General features: G+C 34.5%; 1 protein-coding gene across 4 annotated transcripts in view; it reads right to left on the bottom strand.

Annotated features, from left to right (window-relative positions):
* Positions 1 to 18648, bottom strand: part of LOC143231037 (uncharacterized) — a 58767-nt gene that overhangs the window by 35756 nt on the left and 4363 nt on the right. For all 4 annotated transcript variants that reach the window (XM_076465517.1, XM_076465520.1, XM_076465518.1 and 1 more), the window contains exons 2-7: positions 14717 to 14920; positions 13383 to 13513; positions 13053 to 13185; positions 10460 to 10528; positions 5717 to 5820; positions 2933 to 3017 (exon numbers count right to left, since the gene is read on the bottom strand). In XM_076465517.1, coding sequence (XP_076321632.1) covers positions 2933 to 3017; positions 5717 to 5820; positions 10460 to 10528; positions 13053 to 13185; positions 13383 to 13513; positions 14717 to 14920 — 726 coding nt within the window. The remainder of the gene's footprint in view (positions 1 to 2932; positions 3018 to 5716; positions 5821 to 10459; positions 10529 to 13052; positions 13186 to 13382; positions 13514 to 14716; positions 14921 to 18648) is intronic.

Here is an 18648-nt window from a genome sequence, read left to right as displayed (position 1 = left end):
ACACTAACGTATGACATCTAAAAACGATAAATTTTGTAACTTTGCAACATATAAGTGAATGGGCTTTTACTCTAGCACATTAGATTGTAAGCTCGATAAATCACAGTGGGGGTCGCGGGTTCGCGCCCGCGTCGCGCTAAACATGCTCGCCCTCCCAGCCGTGGGGGTGTATAATGTTACGGTCAATCCCCACTATTCGTTGGTAAAAGAGTTGGCGGTGGGTGGTGATGACTAGCTGCCTTCCCTCTAGTATTACACTGCTAAATTAGGGACGGCTAGCACAGATAGCCCTCGAGTAGCTTTGTGCGAAATTTCCAAACAAACAAACAAACAAACAAAAATCACATTGGATTCTGCAATATTTATAGAGTAATTTGTGGTATTTAATTATATCAAAATACAGTTGTTTCACGTAAATATATTTTTACTTTCTCCAAGTGCGAATTGGACAAGCCTTAGCAAATTTCGACAAGCGGACAAACGAGAATAAAGTTTTTAAATAAAAAAAAATAGTGTTTTCTGTATTTTTATATCCATTATTGTATGCCTAAAGACAATGACTGAAATTTAAGATTTTATGTGTGAATAGTAATGATAATAGCATATATATGTATATGCATATGTAATGTATTTTACAAAATAATGGCTCATCAGAACAAGGCAGGCCTCTTTGTAAAGGCCAGTTTTATACTACTGGAAAGGGTAACAGGACTATGCTAAAATATTAATGAAATAAACAGATATAGATATAGATTGATAGATGTATAATATTATGAGATTTAACTACTCAGACTAAACATTTGTGTTTTGTTGTTGTAATATATAGTCATTCTGTAACGAAAAAGAACGTACTTTATAATTACTCCTTCATTTTGTACGTTAATTACGAGACTCATGCAGAGATATTACAGTGAAAATAACAGATAAAATATAGTTTTATCTTTAAAAAGGACCCGGCATAACTAAGTGGTTAAGGCCCCACTCAACTCCTAATTCCAGGGTCGCGAGTTCGAATCCCCGTCACACCAAACGAGTTTTGAGCAGCCGTGATGGCGTTATAATGTGACAGTCAATCCCACTATTCATTGGTAAAAGAGTAGCCTAAGAGTTGGCGGTGGTGGTGATGACTAGCTGCCTTCCCTCCAGTCTTACACTGCTAAATTAGGAATAGCTAGTTCAAATAATTCTTGTGTAGCTTTGCGCGAAACTCAAAGCAAACCAAAATCTTTATAAAATGCTTGATAATTAATTGAAGGTTATAAAGAATTCGCTTGTAAAATTTCATAAGTTTCGGATGCATAGAAGTATTTTTAATCTTAAAATCAAAGTTATTTTGCATTTTGACAGTCAATATTCAAAAAGAAAAAACAACGCACGATTAAATTATCACTTAAAAACATGATAAAAAATGTGATATATTGCATAATAAAGCATTGTAATATTTACTGATAAAATGCAACATTTCTTGAATATACAGGTATGTATTAAAAGTTATAGTTTGGGAATTATAACAAGCACAAAATGTTTAAGAGGTCGGTCCAAGGGACCGACTCCGTATTGAGAAAGCTTGAAGAAAATATTTAAATACGCTGCTTTTTCTGTGTCGTTTACAATATTTATTTAACTATAAACATCGTATCTCTCAAACAGAGCTTTTCCTAAGGATATTTGCAATTGTATAGTTATATTTTAACTTCGTATTTTTTAATACATAACGCCTAATTGCACCTCTTATATAGAGATCTATAAACAAATGATCTAAAAATATTCTAGTAAATATATTTATTTATCAACTCTGGGATGGAATTTGAAATCTTAAATATATTTTTTATATTTTTTCCAGTTAAACTCACTTATACATGTAAATTTTCAACTGCACAAGTATTTTTACACGTTCACAATTTGTGATCAACTACACGTTAGGAACGGCTACAGATGAGAACGAAAGACCGCGTAAGTTTAAGACACGTAGTATTTAAACACACGTTTTAGGGAAGGGGTCGTCAGCAACCCTTTTCTTGTTTTTATCTAGTTCCGAAACATTTCGAAAACCGCAAGACGCTCTAACCGTCTGCCTGAGGTTACGTTGCTCTTCCAACAGCCTAAGTATGCCTTTACGCATTCGTTTACATTTAAATTATAATTGTTTAGCGATTGTTACGTTGGCAATAAAGGATTTGGAATTTGAATGTAAAATAGAAGCGGGTGCGAGGTGCAACTGTATCGTGTTTCTTTTATTTACTGAAACATTGCGTTAAAAAGAATAAAACAGATTTGATGTTATTATTCTGTCTATATACTTGATTGAATATTTATAAAGAGATGACCTCTGTCCAAGAGCTGACCTCTGCCTAAGACGAGTAGTTGTCAATTCAAATTATTGCCGAAACAGCGGCTCAGATAATGACAGAGTTGATTTGTTTTAAAGTACAAACTTTAAGCCCAAAGCTGCGTTTTCTCTTGACCGATTTAAGATGTAATTGAAATTTTGGACTCAAGAGGTCCAGCGCTTCCGATTGATGTATTGAAACATGCCCAAGGTCTCAGACGTTAATTTTCTCTAATTCTACCTAAATAAACGAATTTAATTTGAGGATAAGCTGCTAAAGGTCCTGATGAGTAATAAAATCGAATTGAGTATATATGTGCCCCACACTTGTTATTACTAGCACTCAAAAATGTAGCTAACAAAAGATAAAAAAAGGTCTTATAGATTAATATACTCTGATACTGCCTAACATAATTTCAAGTATCGCAGTTTCTTAACTTAGAGCAATGATAAACAAAGTCTCTGTTTGAAAGAAATCTTACTCATTCATTAACAGAGGATGCAAAGTAAGCAAAATTAGTTCTGTATATAAATTGATGTGTAGTTTAGTTGGTTTCTAACTAAAGAAAAAACTATTGAATAAAACAGTCTTAATCACCCAACCTTTTCTATAAAATTCCGAAGTTTCTGAAAGCTTGGTAACAATTCTCTTGCTATAACGTTCTTAGCTTCTGACTTCAGTGTTTCTCTGTAATTCGTAAAATATAAATATCTTCGAAAATCCAGAATAACTAATTATAAAAATCAAGTATTATGATATCAATTAATACTTTTATTTACATCAATGTGATACATTAAGTTTTCTGTTTTTTTAAATTTTCTAATTATGAGACTAAACAATACAAAAAATTAGAATTGTAGAAAGTCAGCACGCTAGCATAATTCAGTATGTCAAGATGTTATTTATTTTGAAAGAAAAAATAGTGTAAAATACCAGTTTTCTAAGTTTCATCTGATGATGTTTCGTTAATGAATAGTTCGGCATGGTCAGGTGGTTAAGGCAAGAGTCGCGGGTTCGAATCCCCGTCACATCAATCATTCTCGTCCTTTCAGGCGTGGGGGCGTTATAATATGGTGGTCAATACCACTATTTGTGGTAAAAGAGTAGCCCAAGAGTTGGCGGTGAGTGGTGATAATTAGCTGCCTTCCCTCTAGTCTTATACTGCTAAATTAGGGACGGCTAGCGAAGACATCCCTCGTATAGCTTTGCGCGAAATTGAAAACAAACAAACAATCAGTAATTAATCTTTTTAGCGATAACATACGTAATATGTTGTTAAAGTTTTGGAAAATAAAATGTGTGCAATTTGAAAAGCATCGTTGTAGAAAATCGAAAGTAAAATTAAAGAAACAAAAGTTATAAAGTTTGTGATGATTGTGGGCTAATGACGTAATCAACTCGTAATCTAGGCCCACAGTTTTAGAGACACTAATTAAATATGTCACCAAAAATATTCTCTACTAACACAAAACCACCGATAAATGAAAATGAAATGGATGGAATATTTGTTTGTTCGTTTTTGAAATATTTTATTCCTAAGATGCACCTTTCAAATTCTTGAAAGCCTATTGGATAATACCTACCTGATAGTGGAATGATAATAAACTATTATATAATTATGTTGTTTACTGGATTGAATACACACAATCATGGTTTGAATTTGCTTTAGAGATAACAATGTTTTGAATAGCTAGTTATCTTAATCAGATCAAAATCTTTTCTTCCTATTTTTTTTAGGTGAAAATTTAAGGAGAGCCCAGGTGGTCAGAAATTGAAAATTGCACAAATCCTACTCTTACTAAGCAAGATAGGGTAGTAAAGTTTTTACTAAAGAGAGATATGTCGTTAGTTAGTAATTAAGTTTTATAGAGATTGATAATTTTGCAGGACAAAGGTTATATAAACTAGAGGGCGGTACCGTTTTTTTCGAATTGAACTAGATGTTGTTGTCACAGGAGTTGAAATGCAGCAGAAAATCACTATGGGGGCCCAGGTTATGAATATGTCATCAATATACGTATTCAACAGTCATGGTTCCATGGGGGCAGACTAAAAAGTACTTCACATAATAAATTATAGGCAAAAGAGAGTAACTCATAAGGAGGCTGTGACTTTGATCACAGAAAGCTTCTTGATACCTAAAATAAGTACTTCTAATGAAACGAAAAGGGACTTTCAAGATGGTGTCTACATTTAAAGTATTTTTTGGGGGTAGAGATATCTTAATTAAGTTTTTTTATCAAAACAGTAAGTAGGTCCTGGCTGAAGGGGATGCTTGGAAACTTGATTGTAACATCAGAATTCACAAGATGATCTTCAGGTTATAAAGTGAAATACTTCATTCCTATGACGAAAATGTCAGAGTTTTTCACGCAGGTTTCCAGATAGTTAAGAGTAGTAACATGCTGTCCTAAGTTTTCCGCAGGGTAATCTATTTAGTATAACGGTCTGTTTCCTGTGTTAGCAGGCAGAAAGATGACATAAATGTCCTGATGACGACTTATGTTAGCAAATGTAATCTACAAATGTTTTCAATCCAGCGCAATATCTTCTGTTTAAACAAGATACTGGTGACGGACTTTTATTTTAATAATATTACGTAAAATTACATATATCTGTTTCAGATTTGATTAATGTACGAGAAATATGTTGGAAAATACAAAAAGTCTAACGCAGAGGAAACGTTTTTATATACATTGACCGATACTTAGCTTCACGTGTTCTAATTCAGGATAATAAGTTTACCCATTAGTTGAGATGGTAACTTACCACTAAGTTTCTCCCAAAATATTTGTCAACCGAATCCTATTCGTGTCGGTTAAACACAAAGAAAATGAAAGAGTAAACGTTGAAATTAATGTTAGTCAATAAAAAAGTAAGTTTTAACTGGTTTTTAATAATTGAAACTTGTTTACTTTACGTTTGAGCGTTTTTGGTGGTGAACGTACATTAAAAATTTGTTTATTACTAGACTCTCTAACTCCAAAGATATGTGATACACAAGAATAATACTAGCAATGAAGAAAACTTAAACTGATATATGTAGGTCGAAGATCACGTATATACTATGTTTCGGCATAATTCAATTAGCAGTGCTGCCTTAAAGTTAACATTGATAATATCAATCTGTAATACAATGGAAGCACAAAACGAAGCAGAAACAGACTTATCAACACTTGACAGCTTCTTATTTGACGTTCATTATAATTTATGCTCAGTCGAGCTGTGCAGAAGTACTGTAGGTAGTTCGGATAATACAAATGGTTTTAGGTGTAAACTTATGTGTATACACACTAACGTATGTATGTAAGACATTCTGACATACTGAAGAGTGTTACAAAATTTGAAATACTCTGATAAACTAGAAAACAACAACACAGTCATACCGTTCTAAGGGCATCACAGATGATGGCATAGATAAAAAAGGTTTGAAGAATGGTGAAAGTTCTGCAGGTTTCTGAAGAAGACCAAACTGTTCCAAAACATATTTCTACAAAAAGAAAAGCGCAAATCAATATTTATTTACTTGGTTTGACTACAGTATCACACAAGGTAAAAGTTACTTCAAGGAAACTTTGATATCATATCAATCAAACAACAGCTTTTCGAAATTGCTTCGGCTTTGGGTTTGTTAGTTGTGGGTTTATTAGTTGTAATTGTTGTCATTTTTTACCAAACCCACATTGAGCTACCTGCTGTGTCCATTGAAGGAGTTCGAATCCTGTATTTTAACATTCTAAATTCGTAAACTTAGGCTTTAGGTGTCTTGGCCTTGTGTCCAAAGAGAGTTCTATCTTTTAACCAATTTTGTAATTTTTATTGGATGAAGGCCAAACCCAGTTCCTGTTCATGAGTAACCTAGTAAACAAAACCTGAGAGTTTCTCCTTTCTTGATACTCGTTGATAATGAGTTATAACAACATATATACTTGTAGTCTTTCAAAGAGTGACCTGTGATCTAATGATCCTATCAAACACTCCACAAACGTTTTAACCCCGAGGTGATTTATGAAATATCTCTTAATTAACCTAACAGACCAGACAGTTAACAATATCTAAAGATGGAGTTTAATGGATCCTCGTACAAGTGTTGTCACTATCTTTTGTTTGATTTATGCAATATTTCTCATGGTTATTTTATGTGGGTTTATAACGTTTAAATCTGGTTGAAATCTGGTTGAAATATTATCACAAATCAGATCTAATGTAAAAATCCGTGATGACGAGAAAACCCACTTGTAGAGAAAATTATGTATTTAAAAACGACTGGTATGGATAGATAAAGCACTAGTAGAGGAGCGAACAACGTTTCGACCTTCTTCAGTCATCGTCAGTAACTCTTCCTTTCTTTGTGAACCTGACGTCGACCGAAGAAAATCGAAGCGTTGTTCGCTCCTCTACTAGTGCTTTATCTACCCATACCAGTCGTTTTTAAATATATAAATCTAATGTAAACTACCATAATGAACAAGTCAATAAAGATTGCATACGTTACTCTGGTTTGGAATATTAACTCATTCCTAATATTCCCCGACAGTCAGCAATCATTATTTGCAATATATTATATGGTTATTGTTCGTGTTGATATGTTAAATATGCTTATAAAACGCTCTGAGGGGATTTTAAATACGTATTTAGTGACATAAAAATAAACCAATTAATTATTTAATTCGGTGTCAACTCATATGCTCTGTGACATACATCTGCCACTTTCTAGAAGTTCATTCAGCTTATCCTGGAAGATCACGATAGGGAAATGTCTCATCTAGATATATAGCATTTTATTATCATTAGCACACTTTATGTTACAACTCAGAATAATGTTCCAGCATACAAAAGATGCATGCTTAAAATCGAAACAAGAAAAATATGTGCTAATGGAGAAAAATTGAAGTGTCTTCATTATATAACAGATAAAGATGAAACGTCCACAAGTTCTGTTGAGATTGCAGTGGTCAAAGCATAACCCCGACTTGAAAAAAAGTCTTCGTCTTTTCTGGTTTTGTATCGTACTTTCGACAATTTCTAGCCATATTCAGCAAGATAGCCACACCACAATCCACGCTAACCAGGACTGATTTTTACTTTGTGTAGAATAAGTATCCAGATTATTTTTTGTCAAAGAGCTGGTATTGGGTCATTCGTATTACAAAAGGCCCGTTAAAACCAGACGCCAATTATATAAAATTGGAATGTTATTGTCACACATACAAGATGATGTGGAGATGTAGTTGCCCACGTACGCCATGCACTAACAGCTCTGAATACTGATACTGTAAGATAAAAAAAGGAACTGCTTAGAATTATACTATTTGCAAAGATTTATTCTACTTGTAAAATATGAAGTTCGCTCTTCAATTAAACGAATAGTGAATAAATGTATTTTAAAATTCTGAAAGGTATGATGGTATACAAGATAATGATTCTACAATAGTACAACTTTGTTCTAAAATATTATCCAGGTCAACCGCATGCAGACATCAAACGTCAACTGGTAAGAACATATTTGTTTGTTCAATATACCGACCTTGGATACCTTAAAAAGGCGAAATTAAGTAATGGTAAATCTTTAGTTGTGAATAACTTCGTTAAATTTGATTTGAGTTACTTTTCTCTGTTTATACAATATAGTAGGCTGTCTAACGTGTAGATGGCAGTAGTAGTGTGGAAAACATAGTGACTTGATAGTGTATTGTTGTTGTTTTTGGAATTTCGCACAAAGCTACTCGAGGGCTATCTGCGCTAGCCATCCATAATTTAGCAATGTAATACTAGAGGGAAGGCAGGTAGTCATCACCACCCACCGCCAACTCTTGGGCTACTCCTTTTACCAACGAAAAGTGGGATTGACCGTCACATTATAACGCCCCCACGGCTAGGAGGGCGAGCATGTTTGGTGCGACTCGGGCGCGAACCCGCGACCCTCAGATTATGAAGCGCACGCCTTTACGCGCTAGGCCATGCCGGGCCTTGATAGTGTATTGAGTCAGTAAGAATAACTCTGGTACTTCTACTAGATTAAACTGTCAGTGTGTGCAAGTATTTTATATTTGACAATACAACATTCGACCTCAACGCTCAGCTATGAAACAGTGGACTAATATTCATTGGTGATTACCTTTATTTTGTTGGGTTCATTCATTTTTGTGTTTGCTAACTCAATTGGTAGTACATAAAAGCCATGCACGTGCATCAATGCACAGGAAGAGTGACTAGTACTGCATTTGGTTGCTACGACTATTGGATTTGCTCTTATTGGTAACGTCAAATAGTACCAGTAATTATTGGTTAATATGTAACATCAGACCAGATATGTCCACGCAGCGGACGGAACAGGAACAGACCATTGTGTAACTTTGCACTAATAAAATAATAATAACAACCAGAGGATATCTCCAAACCAGCAAGCCTTAAAGAGAATCTATACTACATTTGGGTAATTTTAGTGCCAGACCATATAAAGTGATATTTCAGTTTTGACGCATTCAAGATTGTTGCGAAAAGCTTCTCCCAAACACGTCTATTCCACCTGTAGCTGAACCTAACGGTAATAGCCTATAAACCTATCTATTCTCACCTTTGTAAAACTAAGTCTGAAATAAATAACTAGTTTAATGTGAAGATTTAACCATTTTTAGTGTTTGTGTTGAAATGAATGTGTGAAAGCGATGAAGAAATTTGATCAACAGTTTCTTCTTTTGACCTTTCTATTTGGTACATTCAAGTTTGCGTGGCATTACAATAGACGTGGACCAAGAAAAGGGGGAAGCAATTACAAACCTGATAAAGGTTCGTTATTTGGAGTTTTGTGGTGTAAAGTACCAGATTTATATGCGTTATTAATAAACGTTTGTGATTGATATTTAAAAATTTAAATATTCAATTTGCATGATTAAGAAACTAAAGTGTAAGATCATAAAGAGCATGACCTGATGGTTAGGGGCATTTGAGTCGCAGTATATGGGTCATAGTTCCAATCCCGTCACCAAATATGCTTACATTTTCAATCGGGAAGAGCGCTATAATACGACGTTATAATATTCGTTCGTAAAAGGTCCGGCATGGCCAGGTGGGTTAAGGAACTCCACTTGTAATTTGAGGGTCGCGAGTTCAAATCCCCGATATACAAAATATTCTCGCCCCTTCAGCCGTAGGGACGTTATAATCGAATCACTGCCCCATTAAATATGCTCTCTCAACAGCCGTAAGGATGTTATGATGTTATAGTCAATCCCATCCCACTATTCATTGGTAAAAGAGTAGCCCAAGAGTTGGTGATATTGAATGACCACGTTTCCTCTAATCTTTTGTTCATAATTTAGGAACGTTAGTATATGTATATACCTCGAGTATTTTTGTGTGAAATTTCGACAACAAAACATAGATGCATAAAGAAACTATAATTATATCTAGAGGTCCGGCATGGCCAGGTGGGTTAAGTTATCCGACTCGTAATCTGAGGGGCGCGGGTTCGAATCCCCGTAACACCAAATATGCTCGCTCTTTCTGCCGAAAGAGCGTTATAATGTGACAGTTGGCGGTGGGTGGTGATGACTAGGGGCCTTCTTTCTAGTCGTACATTGTTAAATTGGGGGACGGCTAGTGCCACGTGCGAAATTAAAAAAAACAATAATTATGTCTATAAAGAAAATTATGTGGAAGAGAGCTCTACCATAATAACGTTTTCCTTGATTATTTAAATGTTTCAGAACACCAACAAGTTAAACAGTTTCACACATAGTAATTGATAAAGCTATTAAATAATCCAGTGTTATATAGTTTGGCTCTAATATTACATATTATTTAACTATATAAGTGACAATTTACAATTAGGTATAAAATACATAACATTACGTTTATTTTCATACCAAATAAGGAAGGAAAACTACAGCATAGTATGTTCTGTTGAAGTGAAGAATAATGGTTCTAGAATAGCCCCACACAACGATTCGGTAATTTACTAACAATATACAAAAGTACGTGAGCTTTAGTTATTATACTTTTTCAAAGAGAACTTGTGTTGTACATGAAAAACGCTATAAAACGTGAAAGTTTTCTCTATGGAGAATAAGATTTTTAAAACTGTTTTGAAGGAGTTAAAACGTAAAAAAACGTTGATTAAATATTACCATGGAAACTGCATGGTTTGTTCGTCCTTGATGGATTCCCTCTCTCATTAGCTCTATAATTTCTTCTGCCTGTAAAAAGGAGATAACGTTGAAAAATCTATAAAAACTATGAAAATGGTACTTAATTCAACAACGTGAATTTCCTACTATAATGGAACTCTTCGTTCCTTGATACGAGAAAAACGTTTATATTACGCAATGTGCACCCTCCAACTTCGCGAAATATTTATCCCAAGTGCATGTAGATTTGATGTAGAGGTCACGATTTTCCCGTTTCGTCTCCGTTTTCTGTAACGGAGAATCTTATTTTACTCCATTCTCAAGGTGCAGATATGACGTCATAAGTACGTCACACGCGAATCTAATGCACTGGCGCCACAGGTAATCGGCTACTGTATTTAGCAGATATTTGGACAAACAAGCACTGTGGACAATCTGAAAACCTCAAGTATGTAGTTATTCAAAGTCCACATTTGGGTTCCAACGTTTTCACCTGAGGTAGAGCCCAATGAGATCCCGGAAATAAAAAATGAAAAGTGTCGATATTAAAAGCCAACCCACAAACTGGCGATATTGTAACTTGTACTAATCCTTTACTATTGTAACTTGTACTGATCCTTTACTATTGTAACTTGTACTAATTCTTTACTACTGTAACTTGTACTGATCCTTTACTATTGTAACTTGTACTAATTCTTTACTACAGTAACTTGTACTGATCCTTTACTATTGTAACTTGTACTAATCCTTTACTATTGTAACTTGTACTGATCCTTTACTATTGTAACTTGTACTAATCCTTTACTATTGTAACTTGTACTGATCCTTTACTATTGTAACTTGTACTAATCCTTTACTATTGTAACTTGTACTGATCCTTTACTATTGTAACTTGTACTGATCCTTTACTATTGTAACTTGTACTGATCCTTTACTATTGTAACTTGTACTGATCCTTTACTATTGTAACTTGTACTGATCCTTTACTATTGTAACTTGTACTGTAACTTGTACTTGTACTAATCCTTTACTATTGTAACTTGTACTGATCCTTTACTATTGTAACTTGTACTGATCCTTTACTATTGTAACTTGTACTGATCCTTTACTACTGTAACTTGTACTAATCCTTTACTATTGTAACTTGTACTAATCCTTTACTATTGTAACTTGTACTGATCCTTTACTATTGTAACTTGTACTAATTCTTTACTATAAATTGGTCGTATTAAAATCCACATAGAATGATTATATCAAATGCACAATAACCAAGAGCTTGCGTGGTTTCAAGCCTATTCGTAAAATTAAATTACTTTTGAATGTATACGCTTTTTGAAATTGGTTTGTTTTGAATTTCACGTAAAGGTCAACAAGGGCTATCCACGCTAGCCGTCCCTAATTTAACAGTGAAAGATTAGAGAAAAGGCAAGTAGTCATCACCACCAGCTCTTGGACTACTGTTTTACCAATGAATAGTAGAATTGACTATAACATTATAACGTCCCCACGGCTGTTGAGGGAGCAAGCATATTTAGTAGGACAAGGATTCGATTCCGCGACTCTCAGATTGCAAGTCAAAAGTTCCAACTACCCAGCCATGCTGTGTCGTTTTTTGGAATTATTTGGTATTTTCAACCTAATGAAATCATATGAGACAAATGGGCTAAAATAATTCGGAAGTTAGACCGATTTGCAACCCAAACCGCTAATCACTAGCCACGCTTGGCCTAACAGAAGTTTGATCAAGATGCGACAGCAAGTGTTTTTTTTTGTAGCATTTAACGACAAAGATGTGGGTCCAACATATTCCTCTAAATACACGTAAGTAATTTTTCAATTAAAAGAAGACACAATCCAAAATTACAGATGCAGACTATTTTACTTAAGCCAAGGTTTCTGATACAAGTTTCATCTATGATTGGTTAACACACTAAAGAATAAGAGAAGCAAGAAGCCACATAAGAAAGCAAGAATATGCAACATGAGAAATCAATAATGCTAAAAGATCAAAATCCCTCAACGAATATCAAATAGTATAAATGGGCAGCTTAGACTAATGAATTGTATGTGCATCTCTTAGATGCTTTACTGTATGCCAACTCGTGGCAACCACTAGACGTATTATACAAATTGATGGGTGTTGCATATTTAAAATGTATTTATAGCTGAGCCCCCGTAGTCTAGCGTAAGTGTAAATTCATGACACTAAAAATCGGGTTTCAATACATAATGTAGGCAGCGCGCAGATAGTTCATTGTGTAGCTTTGTACTCAACAACAAAGGAACAAAAAATGTAACTAATTTTAGTACGAAAAAAATGAAAATCTTCAAATTATTTTCTTACTACAAATGGTAAATAAATGATTCTAAATTTTTTTTCAGCAAAATAATCTATCATCCTTCGTAAAATGTAATAACAATTTTTATCTTACATTCAGATTTAACGAGACTCGTTGGTTATTCGAGGCTTTCTACTTTAGCAATATAATGAGCATTTGAACCTATAATTAAAGAAGCTATCTACTTGTGATTTGTTCTTTATATAATCAACCCCTGCTCTTAGAAATAAAAGAAAAACTGTATTGTGTCTCACCTGCTGTGGAAAAGCACGGTATCTTGAAATCAATTTTGTAAAGTCGTCAACGGATTCGAACTTCATATAGGAATCAATGAGAACTTCGAAGTCCAACTGAACCCCTTCAAAGCGATTAATTGGAAAAAAATATCTAAAAACACAGTAAATGTGTTAAAATTTTTCAAGGAAAAAAATTAGTTTCGGGTTTTAATATTTGCGTTACCTCAAACGTGGCGTGTAATTTCAATATAGATGATTAATATAGTGCTTACAAACGTTTCTTTTAAACGTTAATTTGAAACATGAATTCTGTAAAATAAGACGTATTTTATTCGAGCCTAAACTTACCCTAATAATTCCATGCCGTCCACATATGTCTGTAGCCCTGAAATAAGCATTTCCATATTCAAGTCTGAGGTTCCACTCTCTAACTGAGAAACCAATTCTTCAGATTTCTGTAGAAATTGTTCCGCAGTATTCTGCTCAGAAAGTGAAGTAAAAATGTAGTTTAATATTTTGAGTGATATTTAAACATTTTAAAGTTATTACACATAACAAACTCAGGTGACTTAATTATATATACAGTTTATACCAATTTAGCTTAAAAGTTCAAATTATCCTGAACGTAAAAGGAAAGTGTCAGTAAAATGAAACTTACTGAAAATAATTCTGAGAAAATTTATAAACGCACAAGAGAATGAGCTGTTTTCACCAAAATACAACAGATCTGGGATAAATAACAAAACAAGTAGACGTGTATTGGTTTTTGAATTTTGCGCAAAGCTATACGAGAGCTATTTGCGCTACCTGTCCATAATTTAGCAGCGTAAGACCATGACGAAGGCAGCTAGTCATCACCATTCATCGCCAACTTTTGGGATATTCTTTTACCAACGCCACTTTATAACGCCCCCACGGTTAAAAGGGCGCGCCTGTTTGTTATGACGGGGATTCAAACCCGCGACCCTCAGATTACGAGTGGAGCACCATAGCCACCTAGCGCGAAGTTGATTGAGTGATACTCTTTCGCAGAAAATGACGACTAAGAGACGACCTTACATGGTATACTAGGAGTTGGCCTAACCATGAAACAGTGGAAATGCCACCACCTTCCAGTTAGTTTGTTAGGCAAACTACTCATTGTTTCAGACAAGTAGGTACTGCTCGAGAAATGTAATGTATTAAGCAGCAGCGACAGCCAATTCACACATTATCAGTTGTGACTGACTGGCTACTTAAATGGCTGAAAGAGCAAACATGTTTGGTTGGACGGGAATTCGAACCCGCGACCCTCAGATTACGAATCGAGTGCCTTAACCATCTGACCATGCCGGGCCGAGAAGTGTATTGAAACTATTTCTAAATGATTATTCAAGCTAGAAACGAACTGAAGTAAACTAAACAATACATGCGAATACCTTTGCTTTTATTACAAGAGCTATGACAGGACTGGCCTTGCTTTTAATCCAATGGAGCATGATTTACTTCCCGTTATTGCAAAAAAAAATCGTGCTTTGTACTTTAGAACCATTAGTGTGTTAAAAGTGTAACAATCAAATTCAACAATTAGATTAGAGTAGCCTGTATATTTTGTGTACCAGCTGCTTCTACTCTAATCTATCAATTCAAAATTAAATACCAATTTTCATTTATATGATTGATTATTTTTATATAAATTATACCTTTCTTTTACGGAACGCCTCCAGGGAATAAGAGTCCAGTTTGTCATCATACATATGGTTTCCGATCAGCGATGAAAATTCTGGACTCTCCTGTAACCTCCACTGCCAGAATTCTGAGTATAATTGTTCGGCACCATTTTTCACATCGTTTTCCTCATTGTTGACGTTTGTTGGTCCTTGTCCTGACGCTTGACTATACAAAACCTGTAAATTAAAAAAGCCATAACTTCTAGTTAAGCACATTTTTTATCAAAAACGCGAAAAAGAAGTATCGAAGTCAATATTTTAGCAACAGCGATATTAAAATACACAGAAGTATTTTATCCGTCAACATTTAGTAAGATTGCAATTAAAGAAAGAATGTTGCATGACGATGTTATTCAGTAAATCATGTAAAAAAAAAAAGATAAAATATAAAGTTTGGTTGTTTTTGAATTTTTGCACAAAGCTACTCGAGGGCTATCTGTGCTAGCCGTCCTTAATTTAGCAGTTTAAGACTAGAGGGAAGGCAGCTAGTCATCACCACTCACCGCCAACTGTTGGGCTACTCAGGACCGTCACATTATAACGCCCCCACGGCTGAAAGGGCGAGCATGTTTGGCGCGAATGGGATGCGAACCCGCGACCCTCGGATTACGAGTCGCACGTCTAAACACGCTTGGCCATGCTGGGCCTACAGTTTCAGAGGGAAGAGGTTGAATACGTTTAGAAAATTACTTCCTCTTCCATCTCACAGAAAACGTTGCCGTTTCTTGTCACTTCCGTTTGGTTTACATCTAACTTTATATTTACGTATTTTCCTCTTCTGTACAAATGAACTCTGATTATCTGACAGTTTATCTGACGGTGGGGAAGCCTCATCCCAAAAATACTTCCAAAATATTATGAAGTAAAATACACTACTTGAAAATGTGTGTATGCAAAATAAAATAGATATGTCGTAGATATGTATATACTATGTATACGACAATGTTCGAAAATAAATATATTTCCTCTCTCTCTCTCTCCTTCCTTTTTTTTATTCTTCTTGGCCCGTCATGGCCAAGTGGGTTAAAGCGTTCGACTCGTAATCTGAGGATCGCGGGTTCGAATCCACCCGCCACACCAAACATGCTCGCCCTTTCAGCCGTGAGGGCGCTATAATGTAACGAACAATCCCACTATTAGTTGGTAAAAGAGTAGCTCAAGAGTTAGCGGTGGATGGTAATGACTAGCTGCCTTCCCTCTAGCCTTACTCTGCTAAACTAGGAACGGCTAGCGCAGATAGCCCTCGTGTAGCTTTATGCGAAATTTCAAAAAACAACTTTTTCTTTTTTATCCGGACTTAAAGTACTATTTGTGATAATTATACCCCAAACCTTATTTCTGTCTACGGCCTTGATTCCACCAACTTACACACTGATGTCCAACAACTTTGTCACATCTATGTTATATAAATTTCACCTTCAATGACACAGTAATGTTTTGTATAATATACCTTACATATTTTAAATCATACCATCTCTTATTTACACTAACTTATTACCAACGAGAGTAATGGTATGACTGATGATGATAAAATCATATTTTAGCTGCCCACTTCTGACTTTAAAGATAATAGTAATAATTCTTCAGGTATGTACAAGCGACTTGTGTTTCTTTCATAGGTTATATGTTTCTTCAAAATTCCACGTAGATGAAGATTTGAGGTTTTGTTAAATAATAAATACAATCCTATTTACTCTCACTAAATGTTACAAAATCCTATAACTACTTTCTTTACTCCCATGTGTTTCTTGATCTTTAAACCCCACACTCCAACCCCTCCTGAAGTTATAATGATATATCCCAAAATTCTATATAAATATGTTTAAAGTATATAGGGTTGGTATGTCACTGTACGTGTGATTCATTATGTGTGCTGGTATCTATCACTCAGAGTTGGCAGGCTGATGACACTAATGGTAATTGGAGACTGTCCGACGGTATGTAGGAATATCTAGTTTCAGAATTTTTTCTCGAGAAGAGAGATAAAAAAGCCCCTGAAATATGGCACGTTTCCATTTTTATTGACTTTTAATTTTAAATTCAAAGACACATGTATTTAATTAGTTAAATTAGTCAATTATTTACCTTCCACAATGCAGGATATTAAATTACCATGTGATGAGGTCATTAAGAATTTAATAGCAATAAAAAGGAAGAGAAACATTATCTAAAATTATTCTTTGTATAAGTTTTTCGTCCTCAATATATTAAATTAAATTATTATTAGAAATTCAGGTGTTTTCCCACATTTTTTTTGCAACTCCCTTTTCTTTTGAGAAATAATGCTGTGAAATTATTCAGTAGAATCACTGTCTAGGCAAAGATTTTTATGACAACAACGGTGAGGCGTGATAATTTTACTTTCATTGTTGTATTATTTGCGATTATTTGTTATGACGTTATTGATATAAAATTGACGTCGAAAGACTTTATTGTTTTCTATGTATTTCACTGAGCTACTGCTCGAACATTAACTCTGATACCGATTTCTCATCATTGTTCTCTCGAATCCTCCCTTTTCATAATATGAGGTAAGTGATAGCAATCACATAACCCGATAAGATAGACAGCAAATTATCTGTCTTGTCACAGCTGTTCAAGTACATTCAAATCTCGTCCAATATTGTAATTAACTTTCATTATTCATGTGTAAGATACGTTTTCGTACAGTTTGTATTCCTCTCACTAATATTCCTAGTTTATGTCTCTTTAAAAGAACAAGACCTGAATATATGTGTGTATTAACGTGGGTCCCTCTACAACCTGTTAGCCAACTTTGGCAATACCAAAGAAGTTGTGTGTATAATGTGTACCGTTTAAATTATGTTACGTTTACGTGGTAGCACTTTCCTGTCTTTGGTGTTCTATTGTTGGTTTTTAATCGATAGTTCTTTGAAAATGGTGTGCATCGAGTTTTGTGCACCTTTGGTATTTCATTATATAAATGCCCATCTCGCCATGAGACTATCCACGGAGTTTATTACACTATTGGATCGTCGGAAATTCGCGTGAACCAAATATGTAAGTTTTAAACTACTGCTAACTAACGAGTTCCCTGGAGACAAGAGTGTCAGCATCAAAAACTAAGCAGTTGTGTTCCCTGAAAGTGAGACTATTGTTATTAACTATACAGTGTCTTAATATGTAAGTTCAGTCAAGCTCAGATTACCTATAAAACAAACACTTAATATGTAAGTTCAGTCAAGCTCAGATTACTTATAAAACAAACACTTAACATGTAAGTTCAGTCTAGCTCAGATTACTTATAAAACAAACACACAGCATGTAAGTTCAGTCGAGATCAGATTACCTATAAAACATACACTTAATACGTAAGTTAAGTCGAGCTCAGAATACTTATAAAACAAACACTTAATATGTAAGTTCAGTCAAGCTCAGAATACTTATAAAACAAACACTTAATATGTAAGTTCAGTCAAGCTCAGATTACTTATGAAACAAACATTTAATATGTAAGTTCAGTCAAGCTCAGATTACTTACAAAACAAACACTTAACATGTAAGTTCAGTCTAGCTCAGATTACTTATAAAACAAACACACAGCATGTAAGTTCAGTCGAGATCAGATTACCTATAAAACATACACTTAATACGTAAGTTCAGTCGAGCTCAGAATACTTATAAAACAAACACTTAATATGTAAGTTCAGTCAAGCTCAGATTACTTATGAAACAAACACTTAACATGTAAGTTCAGTCTAGCTCAGATTACTTATAAAACAAACACTTAACATTTAAATTCTGTCTAGCTCAGATTACTTATAAAACAAACACTTAATACGTAAGTTTAGTCAAGCTCAGATTACATATAAAACAAACACTTAATATGTAAGTTTAGTCAACCTCAGATTACTAATAAAACAAACACTTAATACAAAAGTTTA

Source organism: Tachypleus tridentatus, chromosome 10 (assembly GCF_004210375.1).
Source record: "Tachypleus tridentatus isolate NWPU-2018 chromosome 10, ASM421037v1, whole genome shotgun sequence".
Classification (NCBI taxonomy): Eukaryota; Metazoa; Arthropoda; class Merostomata; order Xiphosura; family Limulidae; genus Tachypleus; species Tachypleus tridentatus.
This window is presented reverse-complemented; position numbering and strand designations above follow the sequence as displayed.